This window comes from Eptatretus burgeri, chromosome 5 (genome assembly GCF_056783735.1).
Source record: "Eptatretus burgeri isolate ZD-2024b chromosome 5, Ebu_testis_v1, whole genome shotgun sequence".
Lineage (NCBI taxonomy): Eukaryota > Metazoa > Chordata > Myxini > Myxiniformes > Myxinidae > Eptatretus > Eptatretus burgeri.
In genome coordinates this window covers 6505828-6532091 of record NC_140965.1, presented here as the reverse complement: position 1 = coordinate 6532091, position 26264 = coordinate 6505828, and the positions used below count along the sequence as shown (strand labels likewise).

The window sequence follows — 26264 nt, the reverse complement described above, 5'->3', positions numbered from 1 at the left end:
CCATACCTCACCCCCCCCCACCAAGTTTCGTCGAAATTCGTCGAGGAGTTTTTCCGTAATACTGTTCACAAACAAACAAACAAACAAACAGAAAGGGGTGAAAACAGTAACCTCCATCCATCTTCAAAGATGGCGGAGGTTAACTACCTTACGGGTTGAAATCCATACCCCTTACGGGTTGAAATCCATTGCCATGCCTGTGGGAAGATAAACCGCCACTACACCCCCCAAACCCTCAATATGTATCATCCTAAAGCTCCAATACATGATCCCAGAACACAATCCTCCTCTTATTTCCAAGATGCCGTAAACCAATTCTAACTATCCCCCCTCCAAAGAAGCCCCAACCAGACCAGTATGAGTAGGCATTCTGCAGAAAGCTCTTCATGCAGTGGGATGGTGGAGAATACCGACAAAATGAGGCAGCACGATACCAGCAGGAACCTGTGGAAGTAACACACCACCAGAGAGACATTAGGTAATAACAACGTCACCTGAACATCTTTCAACGGTTTCTCATTCATGGATACTCACGGGGCCTCATCAGTGGTTTCAATTCAGGAATAGTTCTTATAAGACAAGAAATTTGTTCAACCTACACATGGAATTTGATCAAAAAGACTACTCTTGTAAAACATACCCTGGGATATTTAAAGTTTCGATGATGGGACATCTAAAGGATGCTTTCTAAAGGATCTAAAGGATCCTTAGCTCCATAGTGCAGATTGCTCCCATCCACATACCAAAGGAAGGTGCTATCATGCCGGTCCAGGTGAGGAAATTAGAAAAATAAACCATCAATACAGGATGATAGTTCGAATTATTAAAATATCAGCAATTATATTGTCGCGTTGACGGGGTTGCCAACGTGGTCCCGCCGCACCAAGGCAATATGCTTTGTGAATGGCCGAATTGATGGAGACTGCACCCCCACGGAAAACGTGGCTCCTTCTCCCGGATGGGATCTGTATCCTCTCTTCTCTATAAACAAGTTTCTCACAATCATTGATGTCTCCCCCAGGGATTTCCAAATGGGCTGAAACAGCTTGCGTGTGCATGGAAGGTGGGAATCAGACCGACACGTATTGTTAAGAAATAAAAAGGGCTCATTCACACGAGACAACTTACAAGGAGAATCCCGTGTGAAAGATAGACTAATAAATAAATAAATAAATAAATACACACAACAACATAGGATTGGAAGTCCAAGAGCATGACGAGCATTGAATCATTCATGCACAAGGGTGCGGGGGGGGGGGTGGGGGACAGGCAAAGTCTTAAATATCCAGGTGGACCAGCCTCCAGAGTACATGGTAGCATGGGGGAAGATTCAGGGAGGGTCAAGAAAGTTCCCCGACCACACCACCAGCCGGGCTCTACAATAGCGACGACGAATCATTTCTACAACTAATCTGGTCTGAACTCCTGCCAGCATCCATGTGCAGTCTTTTATCCCCACCCCCACGGCCACACTTCACTCATGGCCTGGCACTGGCCAATGAAGTGGCGTATTGCCGCAGCGAAAAGATGTGCAAGTGGTGATGCCAACGGCGCTGCCTGAACGAATGACGTGTCAGCTTTCAGAGTGCCAATGGTGTCATACCTTCCAGGTCCTTGTGATTGCTGGTGCCATGCCAGTCTCCTTGCACTCAGAGTGCAGACCAGGAAGGGGTGGAGGGGGGGGGGGTCATCAGCTGGTATATGAACTGCCAACACATCCAAATTGGCCCCTATCCTCAGATGGTTAAACAAAGAGGACACACAGATAAACTACACTTGCCGACCCCCAGCTCTTCATTAACTATTCTGCTTCTCAAGGCATACACAAGAACAGGACAACTTCACTCTAACTAGCCCTTGGTAACAGAAAATGATCGAACCCATGCGAACACCGACCATGCTTACTTAACATCCCAGCTAGTATGTACCCCCTCCAATGTAACAATATCATTACTAACTCAATTTATCATTAATTGCACAAAAGAAAGTTTTTCAATTGATAAGTTTTCAATGAACTTTAAAGCTTTCAGCTTTATTTCCTCATCTGGTAAATGAGGAAATGAATTCCACTTGATGTTCACGGACTGGCATCAGCTTAAAAATACGAATATGGTTCAAATTTGACCACGACGTGTGTTTACCAATTAATGTTGTAAACGACCATGACAGGCAATCATCACCAAGCTGTGCCTCCACTTGTCTGTAAATTTCAACAAAGTTTGTTGTTCTCGTTAACCAGAAATTTACTAATTATTCACTCTTTAAAAAAAGAAAATTTGAATCCATCGTCGAGGCTCGTGGAAGAGCGAGTACACTGAATGGATCAGGACGTAACAGACAAAAACAGGACACAGAACACACAGGTATGGAGAAGGAAACTTCAAGGAGAGAAACTGGAAAATTAGGAGGGATTTGGGTGGGGTTAACGAGGGTTGAAAAGGTCATGGGTTTGGATTGGGGATGACGTGAGATGGCGGTTAACGGCCGACTTGAAGACCTGGAGGGAAGAATGAGATTGAAGATGTGGAAGCTGGTTCCACAGGCAGGAAAAAAAAGAGGAACAAGTACAAAGTACACCACCCCCCATGCGAAATAAATAAATAACATACCCTCCAGTACGGGACATCGCCGGGGTGCCTTCAGTATAGCGATATATATAGGACACCGGGGTGCCTTCGGTATACAGCCTGGCGATGTCACCGTGCAGCACATGGAGACGGAATTAAGAAGGAGCGGTGTATCAATGAACAATGATGTACAAAAAAAAGAGCATCAAGAGATTAGCATCTAATCTATAATATTGCCCAGATAAGAAAATAAATAAGTCATTTAGAAAATATATAATAATAATTAATTGAACAATCAAAAAATTAAAATAACGTTTTTGCCAAAGCACATCTTCACTTTTGTCCACAAATTTCAGCTTCCTAGCTCAAAAGATGGCTGAGATATTGCCCGAATAAACAAGAAAACAAACAGTAAACATAGCGGCAATACCTCTGGGCACTCACCTGGTCGTGGCTGGACAAGATAACCAGGGAACCACTGGTAGCCAGGGATGACTGACCCACAACATATGTAACGGAGAAGAAAGTAAATACCGATGGATTTTTCTTTTTTTTAATGCTATGAACAAACCTTGGTACATCAGGGGCGATAAAGGTTGTGGTCAAGTAATGTAGAAATTGAGTGTGTAGTTTCAGAGAAGAAAGTAAATACATATTTTGGAGAACAACTCCCCCCTCTCCCCCTGTAAACTCCCTGGGTAGAACCCCTCAGACTGCAAATTTTTTTTAATGCAATGAACAAACTTTGGGACATCACGGGTGATGAAGATCAGAATTGCACGTGCAGTTTCTGAGAATTAAGCAAATACATATTTTGGAGGGCAACCCCCGAAGACCCCCTTCGGGTCTGATTTATTTTTAATGCCATGAACAAACTTTGGTACATACACGGTGATGAACATTGTGGTGACGTTTCATCAAAATCGCATGTGAAGCTTCACAAAAGTTGCAAGTATATGAGGATGGACGGACAGACGACGCACCATCCCATAAGCTCTCCAGAACTATGTTTCAGGTGAGCTAAAAAGTGAGTGTGCCCTTCCTTTGGCGGCCGTCAATGACGACGTCATGCATCACCTGGATATGGAATTGCGAAGGAGCGATGTACCACAAATGAGTGGAGGTGATCAGTGATCCTGGAGTTAGGTAGTTTTATCAGAAGCGGATTGATGGTGGACCATGCGAGTCCTGCAGAAACCTGGAGCAGAGACAAAGCATGGAAAAACAGAGGGTGCAAGACCAGAAAAGGATGCGGTGGAAGACAGACCACTGACCTGTCTGTGATGGCGAAGTGATAAGCTCACAGACCTAGCTTCAGCATGGGAGATTCCAATAATGCTGTGGGAAAGATCAGGAGACATTTACGGGGAAGCACCGAGATTGCCTTCGGTCGGATTTGCCTTCCAGGAAAAAAGGGCAAGTTGTTTCAGAGCAACTGCCTCACCACATGATTCAGTGTACAATGGGCAGGAAGAAAGGAAGGATAATTGAAGACAAGATGGTATGAATCTGTGCATGAGAGAGAAAGAGCAGGTTTCTGTGGAAGAATTCCCAGGCTGAGTTAACATCAGGAGCAGTAGATATGAAAGACCAGTCCTGACGAAAGAAGGTTGCTTGCAGTCCTTGCCAATCTGCTTGAGTGAAACGCCAGACTCGTTGTTGAGGTGTCGAGGATGAGAATAGCCAGAGATGCTGACTTTACAAGCACATGACCAGATAAACCAAATGGAGCAGTGGAAGAGCAAGAGACATTTGCAGAGAAGTTAGTCATCACCAAGTCTATAAGGGAGGATTTGCCATTGGGAGAAATCCGGGTTGAAAAGTTCACAGATTGAGTCAGTTGCATTATTGTCATCTCACCATCTTGCCAGCCTGGTGTTGGCTTAGTGGTTAGGGTGACTGATTTGGGATCCTAGGGTCCTGAGTTCGAGCCCCGTCGGCCGCTAAATCAATACCAGCGAGTTGACTCAGCCTGTCATCCTTCCAAGGTTGGCGAAATGAGCACCAATGTACCGGCAACAGGGACACTATATCAGCGGCATAGCCGCATCCATAACCAATGGTGCAACCAGCAGCTACAAGGCTGCACTTGAAAGAAAGAAAGAAAGAAAGAAACCATCTTGCCTTTCTGCCCAAGCATTAAAGTAGGAACCATGTTATTATTGGTGTTGGTTACAAATGATATACAAGATAATTTCCCTCAAAAACTAGAGTTCATAGAACACCTCATCCCACGCAGTCTTGAGATAAATATAATAATAATAATAATAATAATAATAATAATAATAATAATAATATAAGTGGAGGAAAAAAATTGAGTATAACTAGAACATGGGTGCGGTCTATGAGCAGCAAATTTGATTGGTCATGATAAGGGAAAATACTGTAATACTTTGCCCAAGTACTGCGAAACAGAAGGGTTTTCAAAGTGCCAAAAAGCAGTTTGTGTTCTACAATGTTCAAGTGTATAAAGCAATTGAAATAAAACCGAGACTTTAAAGGTCGTAGAAATATTTTTTAACCGTCGTTGATGCGCAGTCTTTTAAACCACCTTACTTAACAGGTTACATTAGTTTTTTTATGCCTGTTGTTTGTGTCCTTTATGAAGTCCTTTAAAACAGTGTTTCCTGTTTGGAATGATTTTCAATTTGGTTTGATTACTGGACAGGTAGATGGAGTAAAATATTATCTCACTCCTCTCTGCGCATGTGTAATTGGGACAAGTTCAGAGCCAAAGTACTGCTAAACTACAGATTCATGTTCAAAGCATTAAACTTAAATTAAGTTGTTCCTCCATCATAAACTGACGTTCGTAGACAGGACAGAGACAGAAGTGAACCAATTGCTTAACCGCACTTTTTGCTTCACGTGTGTGGGGTAATTATTAATCTATACACATTACCTTTGTTTTTTAATGAACGTCCAGGCACAATTAGAACAACCATAAGTTACCAAATGCGAGTGAGATCTGAACAAGGGTGATTAGAAATACCAAAGTGATCAACTGAATTAACAAATAACTAATTGTATATCAGTGAGACTAGGACTCAGTAGAACATATCATGTGGGGATGATAGTCCATTGGGACCATACTCTGTACAGAGCGTTGGTGCTGCCGAAGCAGTCTCCTTGGCTATTGGGCACAATCCTGGACAGGTCGCCACTCTGACGCAGGATACTTGAATGACTCGGTCATCCCAGCAAGCTGGTACTCATTTTGCCGACCTCGGAAGGATGGCAGGCTGAGTCAACCCCCTGGTGAATTAATTCAGCGGGAAACGAGGCTTGAACTCAGGACCCTCGGATCCCAAGCCACCACCCTAACCACTGAGCCAACACCAGGCTACGTGGGGATGATGTTGACAAATTTTCCACTCCAATCTGCCCCCAGGCCTGGTATCACAAGATGAACTGCCTGTGGGGATTGCCCACAAATGTTGCCATCTGCTATTCTTATCTTGGGAATTGCAAGTCCAAAATTTCTGAGTAAATACACCTCTCAATCTTCTTTATGCGGTTTAGCCTGGCTCCAAGTCTATAAAAGTAAAAGCACTATCTTTGGGGTCGAAGCTCTTTCAACAACCGACAAACATTTTTGAACTCCAAAGGAATCCATGCAGCGTTTGAAATCAAAACTGTTTTAGCGTTCCACATTCCCTGGTGCGCAGGCTGCTGCCGACCGGCAACACAATACCCTCTTTGCTGTGTGGGATATTTCGGGCTTATGGAAAGACAGCAGAGAAGCCTCAATCCGATATCCAGTCATTCATCCGGTCACGCACCAACAAAGTGAAATGTCATAGTCGACGGCTCCATCTCTGTGTGATCAGTGAAGAGCAAACAAGCCTTTTCAATCTTAACAACAATTCTCCAAACTGCGGACAAAGTTTTTTTTTTTTAAGAAGAAAAAAAAGAAACCTTTTTATCTCTCCATTAACAAAGTTCACAACTCACCTCCTTTCATACCCTAACTCCACTGTCAATCCTCAGGAGGACCATTTCCTTCTCTTCCTTCTACAACTGCTAACCTTGATTGCATTTTGATTGTCTGCCTGCTCATCCCCAGAGAAGAGTTACACGCTTCCAAGCATAAGAGTTTGACAAAAACGATTTGAGCATTTTCACAGTTTAATTTATTTCCATAGCACAGAAACAATCTTGTGAAGTAATATTGAGATGAATATTCATATATGTTTATGGCATAATGGACATAATCATCGTGGAGCTGGCGCGCACGCACGCACGCACACGCACACACCTGAAACCAGTAGTTTATACCATGAGATCATGTACTATTGAAGATATAAAGAATGAAATCAGGAACTAATGTGATAAAATCAGTGTCAATGTGAAGAAGCATTCAAATAAACGTACATACAAGAATTGATATGTGTATGCATGTCAGTGGCTCACGATATGGGCAATTATTGGAATAATATTGGAAAATAAATATCCTGATTACTCTGGACATTTCAAACATCCCGTATAGTATTATACCAATACATCTCAATGACTACCCATCTGAATGAGACTTTAGAGTATTATAACCTCACCTGCCTTCATTCCCCTAAAATAACTGATGTCACATTGTTTACTTGTAATCGCAACAATGTCACACCGGTTACTCGTAATCGCAATGATGTGATATTGTTTTCTCATCGCAATGATGTGGTGTTGTTTACTAATCGCAATGATGTGATATTGTTTTCTCATCGCAATGATGTGGTGTTGTTTACTAATCGCAATGATGTGATGTTGTTTACTAATCGCAATGATGTGATATTGTTTTCTCATCGCAATGATGTGGTGTTGTTTACTAATCGCAATGATGTGATGTTGTTTACTAATCGCAATGATGTGATGTTGTTTACTAATCGCAATGATGTGATGTTGTTTACTAATCGCAATGATGTGATATTGTTTTCTCATCGCAATGATGTGATATTGTTTTCTCATCGCAATGATGTGATATTGTTTACAAATCGCAATGATGTGATATTGTTTTCTCATCGCAATGATGTGATATTCCTTTCTCATCGCAATGATGTGATATTGTTTTCTCATCGCAATGATGTGATGTTGCTTACTAATTGCAATGATGTGATTTTGTTTTCTCATCGCAATGATGTGATTTTGTTTTCTCATCACAATGATGTGATGTTGCTTTCTAATTGCAATGATGTGATATTGCTTTCTAATTGCAATGATGTGATGTTGTTTACTAATTGCAATGATGTGATGTTGTTTACTAATTGCAATGACGTGATGTTGTTTACTAATTGCAATGACGTGATGTTGCTTACTAATTGCAATGACGTGATGTTGCTTACTAATTGCAATGACGTGATGTTTTCTCATCGCAATGATGTGATATTGTTTAATAATCGCAATGATGTGATATTGCTTTCTCATGGCAATGATGTGACATTGTTCTCTAATCGCAATGATGTGATATCGCTTTCTCATGGCAATGATGTGATATTGTTTTCTCATCGCAATTATGTGATATTGTTTTCTCATCGCAATTATGTGATATTGTTTTCTCATCGCAATGATGTGATATTCTTTTCTCATCGCAATTATGTGATATTGCTTTCTCATCGCAATGATGTGATATTGTTTTCTAATCGCAATGATGTGATATTGTTTTCTCATCGCAATGATGTGATATTGCTTTCTCATCGCAATTATGTGATATTGTTTTCTAATCGCAATGATGTGATATTGTTTTCTAATTGCAATGATGTGATATTGTTTTCTAATTGCAATGATGTAATGTTTACTAATCGCAATGATGTGATATTGTTTTTTAATCGCAATGATGTGATATTGTTTACTCATCGCAATGATGTGGTATTGTTCTCTAATCGCAATGATGTGATATTGTTTTCTCATCGCAATGATGTGATATTGTTTACTCATCGCAATGATGTGGTATTGTTCTCTAATGGCAATGATGTGATATTGTTCTCTAATGGCAATGATGTGATATTGCTTACTCATCACAATGACGTGATGTTGCTTACTAATCGCAATGATGTGATATTGTTTTCTCATCGCAATGATGTGATATTGTTTTCTCATCGCAATGATGTGATATTGTTCTCTAATGGCAATGATGTGATATTGTTCTCTAATGGCAATGATGTGATATTGTTTTCTCATCGCAATGATTTGATATTCCTTTCTCATCACAATGGTGTGATATTGTTCTCTAATCGCAATGATGTGATATTGTTCTCTAATGGCAATGATGTGATATTGTTTTCTCATCGCAATGATGTGATATTGTTTACTCATCGCAATGATGTGATATTGTTCTCTAATCGCAATGATGTGATATTGCTTACTAATCGCAATGATGTGACATTGTTCTCTCATGGCAATGATGTGATATTGTTCTCTAATGGCAATGATGTGATATTCCTTTCTCATCGCAATGATGTGATATTGTTCTCTAATCGCAATGATGTGATATTGTTCTCTCATGGCAATGATGTGATATTGTTTTCTCATCGCAATGATGTGATATTCCTTTCTCATCGCAATGGTGTGATATTGTTCTCTAATCGCAATGGTGTGATATTGTTCTCTAATCGCAATGATGTGATATTGTTCTCTAATGGCAATGATGTGATATTGTTCTCTAATGGCAATGATGTGATATTGTTTTCTCATCGCAATGATGTGATATTCCTTTCTCATCGCAATGATGTGATATTCCTTTCTCATCGCAATGATGTGATATTCCTTTCTCATCGCAATGATGTGATATTCCTTTCTCATCGCAATGATGTGATATTCCTTTCTCATCGCAATGATATGATATTCCTTTCTCATCGCAATGATGTGATATTCCTTTCTCATCGCAATGATGTGATATTGTTTTCTCATCGCAATGATGTGATATTGTTTTCTCATCGCAATGATGTGATATTCCTTTCTCTTCGCAATGATGTGATATTCCTTTCTCATCACAACGATGTGATATTCCTTTCTCATCACAACGATGTGATATTCCTTTCTCATCGCAATGATGTGATATTGTTTTCTCATCACAATGATGTGATATTCCTTTCTCATCACAACGATGTGATATTCCTTTCTCATCGCAATGATGTGATATTGTTTTCTCATCACAATGATGTGATATTCCTTTCTCATCACAACGATGTGATATTGTTTACTAATCGCAATGATGTGATGTTGCTTACTAATCGCAATGACGTGATGTTGTTTTCTCATCGCAATGATGTGATATTGTTTTCTCATCGCAATTATGTGATATTGTTTTCTCATCGCAATTATGTGATATTGTTTTCTCATCGCAATTATGTGATATTGCTTTCTCATCGCAATGATGTGATATTCTTTTCTCATCGCAATTATGTGATATTGCTTTCTCATCGCAATGATGTGATATTGTTTTCTAATCGCAATGATGTGATATTGCTTTCTCATCGCAATTATGTGATATTGTTTTCTAATCGCAATGATGTGATATTGTTTTCTAATCGCAATGATGTGATATTGTTTTCTAATTGCAATGATGTAATGTTTACTAATCGCAATGATGTGATATTGTTTTTTAATCGCAATGATGTGATATTGTTTACTCATCGCAATGATGTGGTATTGTTCTCCAATCGCAATGATGTGATATTGTTTTCTCATCGCAATGATGTGATATTGTTTACTCATCGCAATGATGTGGTATTGTTCTCTAATGGCAATGATGTGATATTGTTCTCTAATGGCAATGATGTGATATTGCTTACTCATCACAATGACGTGATGTTGCTTACTAATCGCAATGATGTGATATTGTTTTCTCATCGCAATGATGTGATATTGTTTTCTCATCGCAATGATGTGATATTGTTCTCTAATGGCAATGATGTGATATTGTTCTCTAATGGCAATGATGTGATATTGTTTTCTCATCGCAATGATTTGATATTCCTTTCTCATCACAATGGTGTGATATTGTTCTCTAATCGCAATGATGTGATATTGTTCTCTAATGGCAATGATGTGATATTGTTTTCTCATCGCAATGATGTGATATTGTTTTCTCATCGCAATGATGTGATATTGTTCTCTAATCGCAATGATGTGATATTGCTTACTAATCGCAATGATGTGACATTGTTCTCTCATGGCAATGATGTGATATTGTTCTCTAATGGCAATGATGTGATATTCCTTTCTCATCGCAATGATGTGATATTGTTCTCTAATCGCAATGATGTGATATTGTTCTCTCATGGCAATGATGTGATATTGTTTTCTCATCGCAATGATGTGATATTCCTTTCTCATCGCAATGGTGTGATATTGTTCTCTAATCGCAATGGTGTGATATTGTTCTCTAATCGCAATGATGTGATATTGTTCTCTAATGGCAATGATGTGATATTCCTTTCTCATCGCAATGATGTGATATTCCTTTCTCATCGCAATGATGTGATATTCCTTTCTCATCGCAATGATGTGATATTCCTTTCTCATCGCAATGATATGATATTCCTTTCTCATCACAATGATGTGATATTCCTTTCTCATCGCAATGATGTGATATTGTTTTCTCATCGCAATGATGTGATATTCCTTTCTCTTCGCAATGATGTGATATTCCTTTCTCATCACAACGATGTGATATTCCTTTCTCATCGCAATGATGTGATATTGTTTTCTCATCACAATGATGTGATATTCCTTTCTCATCACAACGATGTGATATTGTTTACTAATCGCAATGATGTGATGTTGCTTACTAATCGCAATGACGTGATGTTGTTTTCTCATCGCAATGATGTGATATTGTTCTCTAATCGCAATGATGTGATATTGTTCTCTAATGGCAATGATGTGATATTGTTCTCTAATGGCAATGATGTGATATTGTTTTCTCGTCGCAATGATGTGATATTCCTTTCTCATCGCAATGATGTGATATTCCTTTCTCATCACAATGATGTGATATTGTTCTGTAATGGCAATGATGTGATATTGTTTTCTCATCACAATGATGTGATATTGTTTACTCATCGCAATGATGTGGTATTGTTCTCTAATCGCAATGATGTGATATTGCTTACTCATCACAATGACGTGATGTTGCTTACTAATCGCAATGATGTGATATTGTTTTCTCATCGCAATGATGTGATATTCCTTTCTCATCGCAATGATGTGATATTGTTCTCTAATCGCAATGATGTGATATTGTTCTCTAATGGCAATGATGTGATATTGTTCTCTCATGGCAATGATGTGATATTGTTTTCTCATCGCAATGATGTGATATTCCTTTCTCATCACAATGGTGTGATATTGTTCTCTAATGGCAATGATGTGATATTGTTTTCTCATCGCAATGATGTGATATTCCTTTCTCATCGCAATGATGTGATATTGTTTTCTCATCGCAATGATGTGATATTCCTTTCTCATCGCAATGATGTGATATTCCTTTCTCATCGCAATGATGTGATATTCCTTTCTCATCGCAATGACGTGATGTTGTTTTCTCATCGCAATGACGTGATGTTGTTTTCTCATCGCAATGACGTGATATTGTTCTCTAATCGCAATGATGTGATATTGTTCTCTAATGGCAATGATGTGATATTGTTCTCTAATGGCAATGATGTGATATTGTTTTCTCATCGCAATGATGTGATATTCCTTTCTCATCACAATGATGTGATATTGTTCTGTAATGGCAATGATGTGATATTGTTTTCTCATCGCAATGATGTGATATTGTTTACTCATCGCAATGATGTGGTATTGTTCTCTAATCGCAATGATGTGATATTGCTTACTCATCACAATGACGTGATGTTGCTTACTAATCGCAATGATGTGATATTGTTTTCTCATCGCAATGATGTGATATTCCTTTCTCATCGCAATGATGTGATATTCCTTTCTCATCGCAATGATGTGATATTGTTCTCTCATGGCAATGATGTGATATTGTTCTCTCATGGCAATGATGTGATATTGTTCTCTCATGGCAATGATGTGATATTGTTCTCTCATGGCAATGATGTGATATTGTTTTCTCGTCGCAATGATGTGATATTCCTTTCTCATCACAATGGTGTGATATTGTTCTCTAATCGCAATGATGTGATATTGTTCTCTAATCGCAATGATGTGATATTGTTTTCTCATCGCAATGATGTGATATTGTTTTCTCATCGCAATGATGTGATATTCCTTTCTCATCGCAATGATGTGATATTCCTTTCTCATCGCAATGGTGTGATATTCCTTTCTCATCGCAATGATGTGATATTCCTTTCTCATCGCAATGATGTGATATTCCTTTCTCATCGCAATGATGTGATATTCCTTTCTCATCACAACGACGTGATATTGTTTACTAATCGCAATGACGTGATGTTGCTTACTAATCGCAATGACGTGATGTTGTTTTCTCATCGCAATGATGTGATATTGTTTTCCAATCGCAAACGCTTGAGCAACTGATCTGCAGTGAAGTATTTTTGGCCTTGAAAACTATCATCAAGGTTCTAAACCATCTTTGTTATTCTGCCTCCTCACGACAAACAGCATTGTAACTTTCCTTCCCTTGTATTCTTTCCACTGTTTGTTATCCATTTCGAAGTCCTCCATTTGTTCTGCTGTTACTTTGTTGAAAAAAAAAATTCCCTTTTACTTCCTCACCCCACTATTCAAGTCTTTCCTTCCCATTTTCTTGTGATTAGAGCAGGGTTGGAGAATATTATATGAAAATTTTTCAGGAATCTGAACACATGAGGAAAAAAAATTGATCACATCATTGTCAGCAGATGCTTGACAGCCATCTCTAATATTAGAGTGTTCCAAAGTGTAGAATGTAGCCACACTGATTGTCGAGTTGTTGCTGCTACTATGGCCCTGTGACTTCACCATATTCACGAGAAACTAAATCCATTGACAAAGAAGTTTAACTTGGACAGACTTTCAGGAAGATAGGCATTCATTTAATATCGCCCATGCCAACCGCTTCTTCTCTGGGCTTGCTGATGTAGATGAAGATTTTGATACCGGTTAGTCCAGAATATGTGACAGCATCAAACGGGTCGCAGAATTAACACGTGGCCACTGCAACTCGATGGCCGTCCAAATGGATTACTGAGCTACTGAGCACACATGAAAACTGTTTGAAAAGTGCCGACATGCACAACTTCCCTTACCTGAAAAAGCGAAGCTGCAGCTCTTCAAGTTCTTCAACGAGATGAGCAATTCTTTCTGGAAGCCCTTAAGTAGCTGAACCAAGAGTAGCAGCGAGCTCCAAGGAAATGAGAGCAACTCGTACACCATCATAAAAACTCCCAAAGAGATGTAGTTCAAAGGAAACGGATCAGTATAATCATCCTCAGGACACCTCCTCACTACAGTGTTTTAGCAATTAGAACATTGGAAGGATTACATTGCTGAACTGCGATCCTGCAATCGACAAAACCCACTACATGAATTGAATAATGTACCAAACAAATGGATCAGCATTGCTCCACACAAAACAGCAGAAATTGGTCAAGCTAGTAAAAATTATCAAGAGCAGAAAAACACCTGAAAGCACCTGGCTTCTGCAGGGTTACCCTTTAACTGTTAAAGTGTTCCAACGACTCGCTAGTCGATCATTTTTACCACCTATTCAGGAGAATGCTGGTGAAGACGGAAGTCCCTAAACAGTGGCGACAGGGTATTCTTGAAATATTTTTGGAAAGGGAAAAGTGATATAACGGTGTGATAACCACAAGATACTGTCAAAGACACGGTATCACTCTTCTACCAGTCGCAGCAATGGTACTTGCGTGGATACTGTCAAATCGTATCCAGAATACACCGGTGTCAGGCAGCAGACAGGAACAGGCTGGCTTCATTTCCAATCGAGCAACCATCGGGCAGATATTTGCACCAAGACAAATCCTGACTATATTTCACAGACCGGTGTTTGTGTGTTCCTTTGTTTGTCGCTCTACTCTTCCTACAGTTCTTGGCTAATTACATCCAGACTTGCTACATAGCATCAGCATGACCCCAATTGGTGTACAAGGGTGTTTTTCTCTTTGCTGGTTGTTTTGCAGGGAAGGGGCAGTGGGGATGGGGAGAGGGGGGACACAAATTCTCCATGTAAATGTGTATAGTGTAGCACTGCCTCCAGGTATCCACCATTTACAATACAGCATTCCTGTCCCCACATTTTCCAGTGCAGTGAGGCGTTTTGAATTTTAGGGAGTAGGGATGGTTTTGCTTCAGGCACCTAACCCGAGTTGTTTATATTTTTGTGTATACAGAGCTGTCAGTTGCCTATACACCGCCCAAATAAAGGTATGTGTCAGAAGAACACGTTGCACGCTTGGAACAAGATCGCCCATCGGGCAGGTACTCTGCTAGTTGCTGAAAAGCGTCGTGAGTACCAGCAGACAATCGATGCGGCCTACGTTGAAAGCAAGGCCTTTGATCAGGACCGTCTTTGGCTCTTAAATACAGCGAGAATGTAAACCTGAGCAAGGCCCACTATACTTAAACAACGAGCTGTGATTGTTGAGAAGGAAAGGTATTCTGACTCTTTTTGACTCACAAAAAATGCCTACTTTTCTACTTCTCAAAATATGAATGAATACAATAATATTTATAAAATAATTTAATCTGATATATAAAGCTCATTCTATCCCTTGACCAACTGATATTAATGTTCGGCACCTTCCTGGGTGATGTAGAAAGCTAAAATTGGGCAAGCTGACGAACATCGAAGCCGATACACCGGGGGAAAAAAAAAACACAGAACGATTGGAAAGCTTCTGCAAATAAAAAAAATAAACAAATGTAGGTGAATGACCTGAGACAATGTGGAAGCACGGTTCATTATTGCTTACAATGTGTAAGCATACCCCACGAGATTATATATATATATATATATATATATATATATATATATATATATATATATATATATATATATATATATATATAGTTACGGTTGTGGAAATTCACCGAACACCATTCAGGCTTCCCAGAGATCAGTTATGTCGATAAGTGTGTGTTCAGATTAGATTTCCCCACCGATGTCTAAAGGGGTTTATTCGTGTAACCGGGCTGTGATCTTTGAGTCAGCCATTATTCTTTTGCTATCTTTATTTTGGAACAACCACTACTTCAACAACCACAACCGCCTTTCAACAATCATGCCATCCCTACCACAGCACCAACCACAACCACGATCTCAACAGCCACGCCATCCCCACCACAAAAGCAACCACAACAACGCCTCACCTTCATCTCCATTGCGCCGCCATCTTTTCGCCAGCCACAGCGAATCCCAACGAACAACATTTCTGCCACCAGACGCGGAGACTCCCTCGTTGGGGCGGGAGCCGATGATTCCTGCAACGTCCGCGTAGTTGATGATTTCACTCACATCCGCTCTCTCTGCGTTTCGCGAAGAGATCGGATCAGAATCGAAAAAGGGGTGGAGCCAGCGGGGGTGAGAGGTGAGAGGTGAGAGATCAAACTCACTCACGGACCCCATATAAATGCGCGCTGAACGCCAAGCAAGCAGTCTGTCGGGGAGCTGCAGAGAGTGGAAGTCTGGAGTCGAGTCGGAGGAAGCCAGCAGCCCACCAAGGTTCGAGTCCAGTGGAGGGCAGTCGGAGCTTGGAGCGCAGCCAGCCTGCCGTGCCGCGCAGAACCACGGGAAGGTGGAGAAAGCTGGAGAGAGGTCGCCAATGCTGAGGAACGGGCGGGCTCTTAAAAGAGCATCAACTCTCGAAAGAGCAAAGGCCCGTTCGTTCCTCGGAGGCAACGTCGGCTAGGCCCGAACCACCAGGCCGCACGGCGGGGCCAAGGCAAAGCAAGTCGCGCAGCGCCAACTGCCGTGTCAACGAAACGTCGAGGGTCAACCAGCGAGTCACCACGAAGGTGGCAGGTAACCAGCACGGCCTCTCGGAGCTCCTGCGGTCTCCACAGCTCCGTTAACTATTAAAGGCCCACGAGGTCCAGTTCTGCCCTTTTCTTTGTATGAATGTCGTGGCGCCTTGTCCATCAAGTAATGAACTGTTAAGTGATTGTGTACATAATAATAGAACGGTTGTACTTCTTTTTGTCCCTTACCTGCATTGCTTTATTAACTGCATGATTGCATACGTGTTATAAATAAATGTCCCTGTTTGAATGTTCACCTGTTCGTTGCGTCCTTTCCTGCTATTGACTGCCATTATTACGTCCGGAATATTAGCTGGCTTTTAAATAGCCGATAAAGTAATCGGATCCGGTGGGGCTTGGCAATATACACCGCTCGGCAAATCGCAAACGGAGCGAGCTGCTTAAGCGGCTCGTTTCCAAGCAGGTCCCATCGAGGTGTAAATCCCCAGCATTTCTGTCTGCGCACATACTTAGGTAAATCGACAATTCGGCAATCAGACCCTGTCGCGCGCGGACAGAATAGTTGTCTGATCTACGGTGTGATTAAAAACACACCCGTAGCTTGATTTTGGCGTTGATCCGAAAGCTGCGACTATGTTTGCCACGTCCGGTGGGCACGTGGCCGCGATTAGCTAAAAGCGGTCGCTCGCATGCCAGCGCGGCGGGAAAACCACAACAATATACATACACACACACACACATACACACACACACACACACACACACACACACTCTTGAAATGATTGTTTTTGTGCCAAATGAGCCATTTTGTTTGGCTGACTAATGTAGAAGTAAATACAACTTTCAGGATGCTTTTCTAACAGGTCACTTCATTTAATGGAAACTTTTCATGACTCACTCATACAAATCAAGTTGCAGAAGTGGCAAACAGGTGGTGTTCATCTTTAAAAAAAGATTAGAATGCAACTTTTCAACCATTTTACAAATACAGGGTGTTTCAAAAAGATTGATACAACTTTGACTTCCTGCTATTTCTTTGTTTTTTTTTACCTATACCATTTTCCTTTTCAGGGTTTGGTGTTGTAATCGTGGTATTTGTTCCCTGGAATTTCGAGCTCCGTAGCTCAACTATGCCATTGACAGACAGTGAAGTAGAAGATAAAAGTGGTGGCTCTGTGGTATGAGACTAAATCATATGTAGACACCCGCCGCAGGTTCTGCCGGGAATAGGACCTCAGAACATGTGATGGACCCACAAATTGTGCCATTCAACGTATTGTGAAACGTTTTGAGCACAAGGGTAAAGTGCACAACCAGAGCAAGAACAACACTGGCAGGCCAACATCAGTAACCAAGAGCCAAGGCAACATCGACGCTGTACGGGATTCCGCAGTGAACAGTCCCAAGAAGTCCCACCGCCGGCGCTCCTGGGAGCAAGGCATCAAACCAACATCAATCTGGTGTATCCTCACTAAGGAACTGAAGCTTTTCCCATAAATCATCTCTATTCGGCATAAACTGTCAAAATGACATGAGGAGACTTCATATGTGCATTGGAACGGTACCCACACTGGATCAACCTGATCTGGTTCAGTGAAGCCCATTTCCACTTGAACGGTGCCATCAACAACCAAAACATTTTCTGGGGGGCAGATCTGCCCGAGGGGCTCATTGCGAGGTACCTGAAAGGGCCCAAGGTCACATACTTCTGTGCCTTCAATGCCAGATGAGGAGCACTAGGGCCTTACTGGTTTGAGAATGACAACAGCAGGACGGTGACAATCAACGGTGAACGCTACCGGGCCGTGCTCCAGAATTTTCACAATGATCGAGCCCAAAAGGTCACCCCAAACCAGCTCAGCACGACCTGGTTTATATGCAGGATGGTGCACCCCCGCATACAGCTGGTGACACGACCACTTTCCTGCGGCAGCTCTTCAGAAACCGCCTCGTTGCCCTGGGTACCGCTCATGACTGGGCACCCCATAACCCAGACTTGAACCCTCTGGAATACGGGTTCTGGAGGGCTGCCAAGGGCTCTGTCTATGCCAACTGCCCTGCCACACTGGATGATCTGAAGCAGGTGTCAGACTATCTCCAGGCAGTACCACAAGAGACCGACAGGAAAGTTGGACAGAACTTTGGAGTCAGAATCAATGCCTATCTCAACCGCGGAGAGGCACACATCGAGAACGTCAATTACAAGGATTTTGTATAAATGACAATTTCAGACCTTGGGCTCTCACTAACTCCAGCAGTGACTTACTGTAATAGCAATCAGTGATAGAAAATACCATATCATAAACTTTCAACAAATGTTTGGTTCATGTTGCTGAGGTTTCCGCTTCTTTGTCGATAAACATTTAAAGTTGCATCACTCTTTTTGAAACACCCTGTAAACCTCAATTTTACAAACATTTTGATTTTTGGCAAAAACATTCATTTTTGTCAAGGGTTGAAGAACATTTCAGGAATTCTTCACCTCTTTACTTGAGTGGTCGAGATGAAAATGCAATTTGAGATAAAGTAGGAAGTACTCACCCAGTTGAGTTCAAGTACAAATGAAGAGCTTTTTCAGGAAAGTTTTCGTTACGTTTGTCTGTTCTTTTCTCATACGTTTACCCTGCACATGTGGGGTATGGACCTGAGATGACCGAATGGTTATTGGCCAAATTGAAACTGTGAGTGGGAACATGGTAACGGGTCGATGGCGGCATGAGAAGACGTCCTCACTCGAGCAATTTAACTGTTTTAATCACGATGAATTGAGGGCAAATATAATATAGAAAACAAGGAATCTATTTACATAATAGGCCAATGCTGTCTGTCTGTCTGTTTGTCTGTTTGTCCCACCCTGAAAAAAAAACATCCCACCCTGAAAAAATTTTCCTTGGAAGAAAAATTACTGGAAGTAAAAAGTTTCAAATTTATCTAAACCTACAGCAAAATTGGGGGTTGTGCTGGGGGTTGTGTCCCTCCATCCTGCTGGTTGTGCGTTGGTCCTCTTTCCATTACACGTTCTTTTTGTTCTGGTCCGTTCTGTGTTCATTTGTAGGACCAGAAAGTGAAGGCAACCACACTTGTATATTTATTTATCAGTTAAGAGTTTGGAAGTCTCGGAAGGTTCAGATTGTTCGTGGAATGTGACGAATACCCCCACAACAATTATTCACGACGTGAAGGTCCATGATTGGGTTGGAATTTGAGCTTGAGGAAGATGTATCGTGGTCTTGTGTGCGTTTAAGTTTCGACAGCTCGAAGAAGTAAACTATAAAACACCTTATCCAATGTGGAGAGAAGAGAAGTCGACGTTTCGGGCCTTACTCTTCAGAGCCATACTACTACTACTACTACTACTACTACTACTACTACTACTACTACTACTACTACTACTACTACTACTATCTTGTGTGATCGGCCAGGGAATGTTTTCAGCCCAAATCTTTCCCTAATTGACTAAGCCTGACGTTTGACTGAAAGGCGATTTGGCAGGATTTTGCAATCAATTCTGGGTGCCAGCGATAACTCACCATGTCTTGTCTGGTCTTCACTGATGACACCGTTGAATCTTTAACATCCACCAACTAGTGCTATAAAACGAGATACCCGGCTTAACATCCATCCAAGCGAAGGCACACACATTGTGATGCAACGCCCTGCCTGCAAAACACCAATCTGAGTGTTTATAATTAGGTCGGGAATCTAACCCAGATTGGACAGTTCGAATGGAGGCGTGCTACCTCTGTACCATCCTGTCGGACTATTACGTGAACCGGAACCGCACTAGATTTCAAGAAACAGTAAGAAACTCGACATCTGCGATCACAAAGTGATCGCCAAGGGTAAGCCTCACCGGGCACCCACAATCCAATGATGGCCATATTATTTTCAGACCACCATATGACCTTGGCCATCAACATCTATGGATACAGTGTAAATTAAGAAAATACGTCACCATCTACATTCTATCCATAAAACTTAACATCATGAACATCAGAGGAAAATTATTCAAATTACGATTAAAAAGGTGGTTTTTTTTGTTAACGAGGTCATAGTCTGAAAAAGTAGGTGAAGGACACGACTCAATTTGTCAGGTGCACAACTTCAATGAAGGTAGACTATGATGATGTGAGAACATCTTGGAGGGCCGAGCGGTCTTTGAGATTCCACGTTCGCAAAATTGAGCAATTCAACAAAATAATAAAAATTAAATGTATATTTAAAAATAAACGTTTTTTCTTCTTTTCAGACTGCCATTTGACCTTGACCTTTAACCCAGAGGGGTAAGATGTAAACCTCATGTAAATGCGCCCTGCTCCGGAGAGGGCAATTTAGTTCTGATCGGGCAAGCCTTAATCAAGTTTTGGAGAGAAATATTAAAATGTCTGTAATTAGGTCATGACCTTAGGGATTAGGTCAAGGTCGAAAAATGTCAACCATGCATACTTTCTATTTACATTATTCATGCAAATTTTCATTCAGAAAGTCCCAGCTGGATCCGAGATACAGCTCAGAAATTTGCAGAAAAACCTAAATAGTGGTTTAGTACTCAGAGGGGACTACGGAACTGTGTGGTACCATGGAAAACTGGGGGCACCACTTGCAGAAACAAACCCTACCACTGCTGTAAACCGTCCCCTGTCCTATTGGGCGAGGCTTGTTTGTATTCCCATGGTGCAATGGTTTATTAAGTCATGCGCGAGACACCAACATGGAAATACGGTGGATTTCAGAAATTAAACAATCAGCATTTACTTATTGTTACCAACACAAGCTCATGACAAAGTAAAGAAGGGAGTGTCTGAGGGACAAACTTGCATGCTGAGCTGTCTCAACAATATCAGCTCATTATCTGGGGAGGTCCTCCTTCGTATGCGGCACAGGGCTGTGGGCACGGCTGTGCCGCTGATGCAATGCCCCCCCATTACCAGTACACTGGTACTCATTTCGCTGACCTGAGAAGGATGACAGGCTGAGTAAACCCCACCTGGTGTTGATTCAACGGCTGACAGTGGCTCAAACTCACGACCCTAAGATCCCAAGCCAGCCAACCTAAAACCACGAAGCAAACACCAGGCTTCATCCGGGCAGGTTACTCAGCTATATGCAAGCCTTGACATCATTGACAAAATTTTGAGACCGGTCTTTGATATAAATTTGTGTTACGTCTTCACTCGAGAATCGTAGAAAAACCTTGGTGAAGGAAAATTTAAACATTCTGGAGATCCATATAATTTACACCACATGTGGAATATTCAGCTCAACTCGGCTGTTTTGGACACGCCACGTGTCTCGTTGGAACATCCAGGCTTTATTTTTTTTTGCCCTTCTGGTGTTGTGACTGATCAAGCATCACTGAGGGAGAACAATGCGATGGATCCCGTATCCAGTGTCCCAAACGGGTTTAGTTTGGAGGAGTTGGGAGTACTGGGCAAATTGCTTCAGCACCTGTGAACATAAATCTCTGACCCGTATTGTTATTCGTATAAAAATATTGAAAAAGTGGAATTATGTCGTCGAATCATTAATGATGTTTCATCACCTTATACCCTTATAGGCACAAATGTATCGTTAAACAAATGCAACTTAAACTCGAAGGGCACTCGGTAGAGCGCATACCTCCGCCGCACAATGCCTGATCCAATAGAACATATCAGACCCAATAAATATATCGTTTTTGGACCAATCTCTCAATGGTGAAGAATCACTTAAAATAATTATCGGATCTGGATCCGGATCTTCACCAAAATTGAATCAATTCTTCCTTGTCACACACACCAAACCTGTCCACAAAATTTCATCTGTATCCGTCCACAAAGACAGAAAGGGGTGAAAACACAACTTCCTTCCACCCTGGATGGCGGACGGAACAAACTTCCACAATCTACTTTGCCCCATATACTACAGTGACGTCACACTGGTTCCACATACGATTGGACCCCAAGCACTTGAACATCATTCATCACATTTTGTGATCGGTTGAAAACATTACAAAGCTCATAACGCCTGAGAATTCGATTACTGAACACCACCTTCCGAGTATGGAAAACGTTTCTTCAACTATGAAAACAAACTTTCTCCCTTTCGTTTGGGGTGTGTAATTATTGAGTACACAGCTCATCCGAGTGAGAATTGTGAAAAATAATAAATACAAGTATAAACTCAATAATGCTGCATTTACTAGAAACTTGTGTGAACTAGAATGGCTATCAGTGGAGCAAGGACAGATACCAGGCTGAACAGGTTACATCTTGTATCCCACCGATAGGCCGGATCTGGATCCGGACCTGAACCAAAATCTAATCGGCTGGTTCGTGTCACCTATCCAACTCATCCACCAAGTTTTGTCATGACTCGTCCCCAACTTGAGATGTCATGCCATGTATCGTTGATGACCCCAACTCTCAATGGTGAAGAAACACTTATAAAAAAAAATAATAATAATCATTAATTCTCGTATCTGAATCTTAACCAAAATCGAATCAATTCCGCCTGGTCACAGCCCCAACCTGTCCACCAAGTTTCGTCCAAATCCGTCCATAACCTTTTGAGATATCCTGCTCACCGACAGACAAACAGACAGACAGACAGACAAGCAAGGGTGATAACATAACGTCCGTCAACCTTCGGTGACAGAGGCAATTATTAAGTTGTTCTCAGTCCCAAGGCAATGTTGTGGGCCCAGTCCTAATCCTATTCTTAATCAACAATGTCTCTGACTCTGGAAAATCCCCTTTATCTGCTGATTCTGGAAAATCCCCTTTATCTATTTGCTGATTGTGGAAAATCCCCTTTATCTATTTGCTGATTCTGGAAAATCCCCTTTATCTATTTGCTGATTACGGAAAATCCCCTTGATCTATTTGCTGATTACGGAAAATCCCCTTTATCTATTTGCTGATTATGGAAAATCCCCTTTATCTATTTGCTGATTATGGAAAATCCCCTTTATCCATTTGCTGATTACGGAAAATCCCCTTTATCTATTTGATGATGACTTCACCCTCTGCCGTGAGATTCCTCATCCTTCAGGCAGACAGTCTGCAGCCTCTTCACTCTCTTCATACCTTGAAACAAACATCACAAGCTGGAGAAATACTTGGAATGTGCCTTTCAATCCTGACAAATCTCACTGTGTCTGTCTCTGTCTCTGTAAGGACCATCTGGAAAACCCTCCCATCTACTTTCTTAACAATCCTCTTGAGGAAATTCAGTTTTTCACACTCTTGCGTCACACCATCAGCCATGATCTTTCTTGGGCAAACCACATTTCAAAGTTGGCCTCCAAAGCCAGCCGCCGACTTGGCATCCTCTGTCGTGAACTCCTATCCACTTACAAAGCTTTCATCTGCAGCTTGATTGAGTACTGCTCTCCCCTCTGGGCTGGCTCCCCGCCTCACATCTTTCTCAAGTTGACGCCATGGATACCAAGGCCTTCAAAAACCAATGGAATCTGAGTGGCCTCTCTGTCCTCTCTGGGTCTATCACTTTCACATTGCAGACAGGTAGGTGGGCTTTCTGTCTTTCATCGCCTCCTTTGTGGTCTTGCACCCTCTGCTCTTTGCACACTTTGTCCCCCACTGGTTTCTGCATCGCTCACACAGTCCGCCATGAACCCCTTTCTGGTGAACTCCCAAAATCCATAATCACTGCTCACAGCAACTCATTCATCTTTTTCCCCCCACCTGTGGAACCAACATCCATATTCTCTTCAATTTCATTCTTCCCTCCAGGTCTTCAAAACATCTGTTTACCACCATCTCACATCGTCCCCAACCCAAAACCATGATCTTTTCTACCCCCGTTAATCCCTCCTGAACACTCAGCTCTATAAACAGGTGGATGTGATGGGTCTTGCATCATCTTATGCTGTGCAATACAACACACTTCTTGTCCAAGGTTCAAATCGAGAGGTTGGTTTGCACCACTTGCTGCGAAATCTTCTTGAGTCTTTACAAACTCTTCACACTCTCTTTTGATAAAACAACAAACTGCACGGAACAAAATGAAGTTAAGAATACTTTGGATCAAAGACCGACACAAGAAGAACCAAAATGGCTCGCTGGGTGGCCTCGGTCCGAGGGGTACACACACACACACACTCACACTCACACACTCACACTCACCTCTGAAATATCGAGACTGGGTTTGAATCCCGACCCAGCTACAAACAGTCGTCCTGGTGTTTCACAGGCAGCTCGATTCATCATCATGTGTGCCGTCCCTGAAACGGACGTTAAGCCGGACGTCCTCACGTGCCAACACGAGTTGGTGGACGTTAATGATCACACGGTGCTCTTCGTGAAAAGTTGGCGAGCTATCGCCGGCACTCTAAACAAATAAACCACTGCAGTCACGTGCACACGAAGAAAATAAAACAAACACAGAAGGCAACACAACCTTGTGGTGCAATATGTTCTGTGGACCCAGACACACTGTAGGGGGTAGGGGAGCGTAGGGTAGGGTAGTGTGGGGTAGGGGAGAGTAGGGTAGGGTAGAGTCGAGTAGGGTAGGTTAGGGTAGAGTAGAGTAGGGTAGGGTAGAGTAGAGTAGGGTAGGGTAGAGTAGAGTAGAGTAGGGTAGGGTAGAGTAGAGTCGAGTAGGGTGGGGTAGGGTAGGGTAGAGTCGAGTAGGGTGGGGTAGGGTAGGGTAGAGTCGAGTAGGGTGGGGTAGGGTAGGGTAGAGTCGAGTAGGGTAGAGTCGAGTAGAGTAGGGTAGAGTAGAGTAGGGTGGGGTAGGGTAGAGTCGGGTAGGGTAGGGTAGGGTAGAGTCAGGTAGGGTAGAGTCAAGTAGGGTGGGTAGGGTATGGTAGGGTAGAGTCGGGTAGGGTAGGGAAGAGTAGGGTAGGGTAGAGTCAAGTAGGGTGGGTAGGGTAGGGTAGGGTGGGTAGGGTAGGGAAGGTAGGGTAGAGTAGGGTAGAGTAGGGTAGGATAGGGTAGGATAGGGTAGAGTAGGGTAGAGTAGGGTAGGGTCGGGTAGGATAGGGTAGGATAGGGTAGGGTAGGATAGGGTAGAGTAGGGTAGAGTAGGGTAGAGTAGAGTAGAGGAGAGTCGGGTAGGGTAGGTTAGGGTAGAGTAGGGTAGAGTAGAGTAGGGTAGAGTAGAGTCGGGTAAGGTAGTGTAGAGTCGGGTAGGGTAGGTTAGGGTAGAGTAGGGTAGAGTACTCACACAAACACGTGGTACATGAAAGCCCATTCCCGTGGTCGTTCCAGCACGTTGTAGAGTAGGTTCTGTACACGTCGGTAGTTTGCGCTTCTTCTTGCGGCTCTCCGGGACGCGGGCTCCAGCAGTAGCGTACTCGGACGGTGGAGAGGAACCTTTATCTGGACCTCGTCGTACTCTCCCGACAATCGCACGCCATTGTGCACCTTCTCGATGTCCTTTTCCGCGGGATCCTCAGACATGTCTAACAGAGCGAGCGGGAACAGGCATCACAAGGCTGAGTGACCTTCAGGCCTTTCCAGTGTTGGTCAAATCATAATCCCCACAGAGCGCGGGTCGGGATTCCCCGACAGGCAAACTTTCCCAACACTTGTTCTTCCAACTTTGCTGCAGCCACTTGTCAATCTCACTTCACTGGGCTCCCCACCTGTTCCACACTATCCCCACAATCCCTCCCACCTGTTCTACACTATCCCCACAATCCCAACAATCCCTCCCACATGTTCCACACTATCCCCACAATCCCTCCCACCTGTTCCACACTATCCCCACAATCCCTCCCACCTGTTCCACACTATCCCCACAATCCCCACAATCCCTCCCACCTGTTCCACACTATCCCCACAATCC

General features: G+C 42.3%; 1 protein-coding gene across 8 annotated transcripts in view; it reads right to left on the bottom strand.

Moving 5' to 3' along the window:
• LOC147025784 (potassium voltage-gated channel subfamily KQT member 4-like) overlaps window positions 1–26264 on the bottom strand; it is an 86136-nt gene that overhangs the window by 58400 nt on the left and 1472 nt on the right. For all 8 annotated transcript variants that reach the window (XM_085880577.1, XM_085880573.1, XM_085880578.1 and 5 more), the window contains exons 2-3: window positions 25641–25878; window positions 354–444 (exon numbers count right to left, since the gene is read on the bottom strand). In XM_085880577.1, the coding sequence (XP_085736703.1) occupies window positions 354–444; window positions 25641–25878 (329 nt within the window). The remainder of the gene's footprint in view (window positions 1–353; window positions 445–25640; window positions 25879–26264) is intronic.